This window comes from Portunus trituberculatus, chromosome 31 (genome assembly GCF_017591435.1).
Source record: "Portunus trituberculatus isolate SZX2019 chromosome 31, ASM1759143v1, whole genome shotgun sequence".
NCBI classification, from domain to species: domain Eukaryota; kingdom Metazoa; phylum Arthropoda; class Malacostraca; order Decapoda; family Portunidae; genus Portunus; species Portunus trituberculatus.
In genome coordinates this window covers 12,441,278-12,448,163 of record NC_059285.1, presented here as the reverse complement: position 1 = coordinate 12,448,163, position 6,886 = coordinate 12,441,278, and the positions used below count along the sequence as shown (strand labels likewise).

The following is a 6,886-nucleotide window of genomic DNA, read 5'->3' as shown; positions in this document are numbered from 1 at the left end:
ACAGTGACAATCCCTCGCCCTCTCTGCTTCCTCCCGTCTAGCCAGCCACTCTAATTCACCTATGATTCACACAATTATTGCTCCTCCCTAGAATCTCTCTCTCTCTCTCTCTCTCTCTCTGACTGGCTCTGAGAACCACAGCTGTTACTTACCACACTCCGACGGCTCGGTCAGCTGATCGGCATCAACACATCTTTGGAAAGAATTGGCCACAAGATTTTTTTCCATCATTCTACTCCGAAGTTTAAGGTGAATATCACATTGACACATGCTATTATAGATGCGAAAGGTTATTAATGTGGCCTGTACACCCTCCATTAGCCTATAAGTATTGCAAAACAGGTTATACTTGTATTCATTCATGTTTACGATATTGCCTGAGAAGCCAGTAACAAAGAGGCAACAGTGAATATGTTCCTTGTATAACACGTTTACTGCCTCTCATCTACTGCTATAATTGAACTACGTATAGGAAGGAACAGTGTCACACATGGTAAATCACTTGAAAAGCTGCATTACCTTAATAATAGTGGCACACACACACACACACACACACACACACACACACCGCATAGTGTAGTGGTAGGCACGCTCGACTCACAATCGAGAGGGCTGGGTTCGAGTCCCGGTAAGCGGCGAGGCAAATGGGCAAGCCTCTTAATGTGTGGCCCCTGCTCACCTAGCAGTAAATAGGTGCGGGATGTAACTCGAGGGGTTATGGCCTCGCTTTCCCAGTGTGTGTTGTGATGTGGTCTCAGTCCTACCCGAAGATCGGTCTATGAGCTCTGAGCTCGCTCCGTAATGGGAAGACTGGCTGGGTGACCAGCAGGCAACCGAGGTGAATTACACACACACACACACACACACACACACACACACACACACACACACACACACACACACACACACCTGGCAGCTCAGTGGTTAGAGCGCTGGCTTCACAAGCCAGAGGACCAGGGTTCGATTCCCCGGCCGGGTGGAGATATTTGGGTGTGTCTCCTTTTACGTGTAGCCCCTGTTCACCTAGCAGTGAGTAGGTACGGGATGTAAATCGAGGAGTTGTGACCTTGTTGTCCCGGTGTGTGGTGTGTGCCTGGTCTCAGGCCTATCCGAAGATCGGAAATAATGAGCTCTGAGCTCGTTCCGTAGGGTAACGTCTGGCTGTCTCGTCAGAGACTGCAGCAGATCAGACAGTGAAACACTCTGAAATATGATAAATGAAATAGAGCAAACATTCGCCGTAGACTAAGTGAAATATGGCAAGCGCTTCACGTAGACTTTGTAAGACGCCGTGCAGGTCCACCCCTTGTCGCTGGGTAACAATGAAAGAAGGGGGATATATCCTGTATCTTCTTAGTTTTATTGTGTTTTTAGGCCTGAATAACTAATATTGATTGATTTACTGGGAGAGAGAGAGAGAGAGAGAGAGAGAGAGAGAGAGAGAGAGAGAGATGTACTCAGTTATATTTAACCAAAAGATGAAATGGGTGATCGAGGGAAAGCAGTGCTGATGGTGATGATATTATTATCATTATTATTATGATTGATTTTTTGTGGTAGTATTAGTTGTATTATTATTAGTAGTAGTAGTAGTAGTAGTAGTAGTAGTGTTATTTCTCCAACTGAAGTTGTAGAAATAACAGTAGCAGCAGCAGCAGCAGCAGCAGCAGTAGTAGTAGTAGTAGTAGTAGTAGTAGTAGTAGTAGTAGTAGTAGTAGTAGTAGTAGTAGCAGCAGCAGTAGTAGAAGTAGTAGTAGCAGCAGCAGTTGGAGCAGCAGCAGCAACAGCAGCAGTAGTAATAGTCGTAGTAGTAGTGGTGGTATTATTATTATTATTATTATTATTATTATTATTAGTAGTAGTAGTAGTAGTAGTAGTAGTAGTAGTGTGTGTGTGTGTGTGTGTGTGTGTGTGTGTGTGTGTGTGTGTGTGTGTGTGCAGAGAGAAGAAATGTGCCATGGTTTCAGAAAAATAAGTTAATTAGACAAAGTTAAAAAGGAAAAAGAAAGGAAGAGCGCGATAAAGAAACAGCAGTACTATAATGGAAAAGCTTGCCAAGGAAGCCTCTCGTCTCAATCCAGCACTTGGCTGCGACTTCAGTCACTGCTGTTCCGACCTTCTCTCTTATTTCCCTTCATTCAACACGTCTTTGAGCAACCTTGTATTGCAACACGATACCTTGTTATTATTATTATTATTATTATTATTATTACTTTCAAGAGCATCAAGTTATTATTTTTTAGTAATGAAAAACAAAAGAATGAGAGAAATTTAGGACTGACTCGTGTGAAAAGCGTGAAAAATCTGGGAAGAGAGAGAGAGAGAGAGAGAGAGAGAGAGAGAGAGAGAAAATGGGGGGAGGAGGTTTCTTGTAAGTGCCAGCTACCACTCTTCTCTTTCTCTCTCACACACTCACATTCACTCTGTCTCTCTCCCTCTCTCTTTTTGCCTCTCTTCCCTCTCGACTCTCTTCCTCTCTACGGCAGCCCCATCAAGTGTCTTCGCCCAAACAACACAGGTAGCGTGCTGCATTCTGTGGTGATGGTGACAGTGCTGGTGGTGATAGTGCACGGTGACAGTGATAAATATTTACTGGTGGTGGTGATTGACTGTAATGTGCAGTGATGGTGACATGAATGATGACAATAACAGTACTGGTGGTAGTGGTGGTGGTGGTGTTGATATGAGGTAACGTGAAGTATCAGTAAAGTGTGGTGGGTGACTGGTGATGATGGTGATGCTGGTGGGACTGGTATTATTATTATTATTATTATTATTATTATTATTATTATTACTATTACTATTATTAATTTGAGAGAGTATTATTGGTGGAAAATGCTAACTATGGTGTTTTGAAGTTACATATGCGTGTGTGTGTGTGTGTGTATCATGGTGAAGTATGGTGAAGATAGTGGTGGTGATGGTGATGTCGGTGATGGTAGTGGTGGTGGTGAAGTTTTACAATTATTAGGTACTTGATAGCATGATGAAGTGGTGATGAAAAATATATATAGTTGGCATGGTGCATGGTAGTGGTGGTGGTGATGGTGATTGTGGTGAATTGTGGAGCATAAAGGGGGTGTGGTGGTGATGGTGATTGTGGTGAATTGTGGAGCATAAAGGGGTGAGTTGGTGATGGTAATGGTGATGATATGTAGAAAGTAAAGGGACTCGTAGTGGTGGTGGTGGTGATGATGATGATGATTTGTAGAAAGTAAAAGGACATGTAGTGGCAGTGGTGGTGATTAGGGTGGTGGAGGTGCTGATGGTGACGGTGGTGGTGGTGGTGGTGGTAGCGGCGTGTAATTGGATCCGCAAGTTTTGTGCCGTGGGAAGGAAAAAGAGAAGGAAAGGAGAGCGGTGGAGGGGAGAGGGTCTTCAGTGAGTTATGGAATGTGCCAATGAAGGAGGAGGAGGAGGAGGACAGTGATTTGGTAAAACCAACTAAAGAGAAACAACTTATTAGAAATTAACAAAAATTGAGATTGTCTGCTACTAAGAGAGAGAGAGAGAGAGAGAGAGAGAGAGTAGTAGTAGTAGTAGTAATAGTAATAGTAGTAGTAGTCGTTGTTGTTGTAGTAGTAGTAGTAGCTGCAGCAACAGCAGCAGCAGCAGCAACAACAACAACAGCAGCAGCAGCAATAGTAGTAGTAGTAGTAGTAGTAGTAGTAGTAGTAGTAGCAGAAGTAGCAGTAGTAGCTGTAGTAGAAGTAGCAGAAGTAATAGTAGTATCATGTAGATATCCCAGTGCATAGTTGTCACCTAGCCAATCTCTCTCTCTCTCTCTCTCTCTCTCTCTCTCTCTCTCTCTCTCTGGGTAGGAGTGGTAGGGGAGGGGCGGGGCGACACCAGAGGCAGGGTGGCTGAGGGAGGAAGAAGTAGTAGTGAGTGTGGCTGTGGCTGTGGCCGTGTCTGTTTGGTGGGCTCTCTCACCGTCTGCACACTTAACGCCGCGCCCCCAAAAATAGAGGTGCGGCCTTGTCTTGTCTTGTGTTGGCTTGGCGGGGCGGGGTGGAAGGGAGGGAGAGGGGAAGAAACAAGGGAGCCACGTTGAAATACCAGTCTGTCTGATATTCATTTGAGCTTTCCTCGAAAAAAAGGAAGAAATAGAATAGATAAATAAAAAAGAAAGAAAGAACAAATAAATAAACAAATGAACAGATAAGAAATATCAAATATATAAGGAAATGAGTAACTAAAAACTAAATAATTCTGATAATGAATAAATATATCTACAGCATAGATGAATTGATCAGATAAACTGACAGATAAAAATGCGACCACATATTTCGATCTGTACTTCGTGATTATTCTATGGTGATGGATTGAAACACACACACACACACACAGTTTCCCTGCTGGTAACAGAATAATGATAATTTTCTTCTACAAATACAAAACAGTTATATTTTCTGCAACAAAATTTCCCTCAAGGACGGCAGTGAGCAGCAGCAGCAGCAACAGCAGCAGCAGGGTGACAAGCCCAACAAGTTCTCTGTGCAGCCTGTAATCCGGCCGTCCCTTGGGCCTTGCTCATAATGTTGTCACGGGAAGGACACACGCCGGGGCGTGATCGCTTCTGCCACCCGTTACTCACGTTCACTCCCTCCCTCCTTCCCTTCCCCGCAACCTGCCGCCGCGCCTCAACACTTCAGTGTTTGCTGCGTCACTTGGTGGCACGTCACTTTTGAATTGGTCATCCTGCTGACCTGGTAAAACAGGTGGCACGTTAGGGTAGACATTCCCTCATTACACTACTCTCGTCTTTCTCTTTCCCTTCCTCGCTCCCCCCCCCCCCCGCTCCCACGTAGCGGAGACAAGATCCGCTGAGGAGCGGCCAGTGCCTCCAAGTGAGAGACCCAACAGGGGGGGTGATGGCGGCCTTCACTTGAAGGACTAACATATTTCAGTGTGCACAGAAAAATACTACAGGCTTCACATATTGCTTTATGACTTAAATGTTTTTTATACTAACATAATTTTTATTAAATGTTATGACCAAGTCGTTGCTGCTCCAGGAAGCGTTAATTGTTGACTGACTGACTGACAGAGTGAGTGAGTGAGCGAGCGAGTGGCGTGTAGCAGCTTGTGGTGACCATTGCTTTGGGTATAACAGATGGTGTCATTGCAGGTGTGTGGACGCGGTCCGCAGCATGTCCGCTAACGGGCCGCAGATACCGAGCCTGGCGGGCCTGGTGGCCGGGGTGGTGCCGCCTCTCACGCCCGCCGCCCACAAAGGCCAAGCAGGTCGAATTGGCATCATGGGTGGCTCGCTTGAGTACACGGGGGCGCCCTTCTACTGTGCCATGACGGCGCTACGTATGGGCGCCGACTTGGCACACGTGTTCTGTCACCGCGACGCAGCCATTCCTCTCAAGACGTACTCGCCTGAGCTGATTGTACACCCGCTGCTTGACGCCGCCGATCCCCTCACTGAACTGGAGGAGTGGCTGCCTCGCCTGCACGCCCTGGTGCTGGGCCCAGGCCTCGGCCGCCGCCCGCAGACCTTCGCCACGCTGGGCCACGTGCTGGAGGCCGCCAAGGACCGCCAACTGTTGTTGGTGCTGGATGCCGACGCACTCTTCTACCTGAATGAGAACTATGACACAATCCAAGGCTACTCCAACGCTCTGCTCACGCCCAACAAGGTGGAGTTTGCGAGACTGTACCGCGCCGTGATGAAGGCTGACATGCGTGCCGAGGGCGTCACGGCGGAGCACGTGCAGCAGGTGGCGACGCGGCTGGGCGTCACCATCGCCTGCAAGGGAGCCGTAGATATCATTGCCAGTGGGGACGGCGTGATGCGCTGCGAGGTGGGGGGCTCCCCACGACGCTGCGGCGGCCAGGGCGACGTGCTGAGCGGCGCCGCGGCCATCCTTCTGTACTGGGCGTATGGCACCGCGGCCGCCACGCAGGAGCAGCCCATCTACCCGCCCACGGTGCTGGCAGGCTGGGGCGCGTGTGCCCTCACCCGCCGCGCAGCCAGCCTTGCCTTCAGCCAGCGGGGACGCGGCACTCTCACCACAGACATGCTGCCCTGCATCCCCCAGGCCTTCAACTCACTCTTCGAGGGCAAGACCAAGTGATGCAATTCCACGCCCCACAATAGCCCCCGACCCAGCTTCCGCTGGGACAGGAGGCACTCCCTTCCCTTCCTCCAGGGTACAGCGGACCCTGTCTCACTCTGGGTTAGTGACCACGGCTGCGGCGCACGTTGCCTTCAGCCACTGAGTAAGGTAAGGCAGTGGCAGTAATGCAATACATTTTCTGTGTTCTCTGGACTGTTGTCTTTCCCTCATACACATCACGAGTCTGCGTCACCAATGTGCTCCCACGCTGGTGCTACCGCGCTGGCTGGCGCTGCTCATGTTAGTATGTTATGTTCCTGCCCTCTGGTCATAATGTGTGGTAATTCCCTGACACCTTGTTTGTCTGTTTTATTTTTTATTGTGGGTAAAACTTCCATTGCGCCTCGGCCATTTTGGGATGAATGTTAAGTGATCACACACACACACACACACACACAGACACACACACAAAATTTATCCCAGTCCTCCATAAACAAAGATAATAATAAGCATATTTATTTATCAATATAAAGGAGTACATACATCTTGTTCAGCACCTACATACGTCATATATCAGGAAAAATAGCTATTGTATAAATATTTTACATACAGTACGTATTTGCAGGTCTTGAAATGTATAGTTGTCAAGAATTGTCAAATGTATACCAAGGAGAACATCTTTTTCTCATAAATTTGTATTATTTTGTGCATCACCATCTTTCTGTACAGCCGTCTGACCACCACCTGTGTAGCCTCAAACAGTGACGGTGTGTATGGTGGTGACAGGAAGGGTGAGGGTGTGACACCACCAAACTGTG

General features: G+C 47.6%; 1 protein-coding gene across 3 annotated transcripts in view; it reads left to right on the top strand.

Moving 5' to 3' along the window:
- Positions 1–105: 105 nt before the first annotated feature.
- Positions 106–6,886, top strand: part of LOC123511548 (ATP-dependent (S)-NAD(P)H-hydrate dehydratase-like) — a 7,259-nt gene continuing 478 nt past the window's right edge. Inside the window, exons 1-2 of one of the 3 annotated variants that reach the window (XM_045267547.1) lie at positions 106–249; positions 5,132–6,886. The exon at positions 5,132–6,886 is cut by the window's right edge and continues 478 nt beyond it. In XM_045267547.1, the coding sequence (XP_045123482.1) occupies positions 5,154–6,086 (933 nt within the window). In that variant the 5' untranslated portion in view covers positions 106–249; positions 5,132–5,153 and the 3' untranslated portion in view covers positions 6,087–6,886. Of the gene's footprint in view, positions 250–2,355; positions 2,519–3,857; positions 3,971–5,131 lie in introns of those variants that run through there. The other 2 variants (XM_045267546.1, XM_045267548.1) reach the window with 2 other exon arrangements.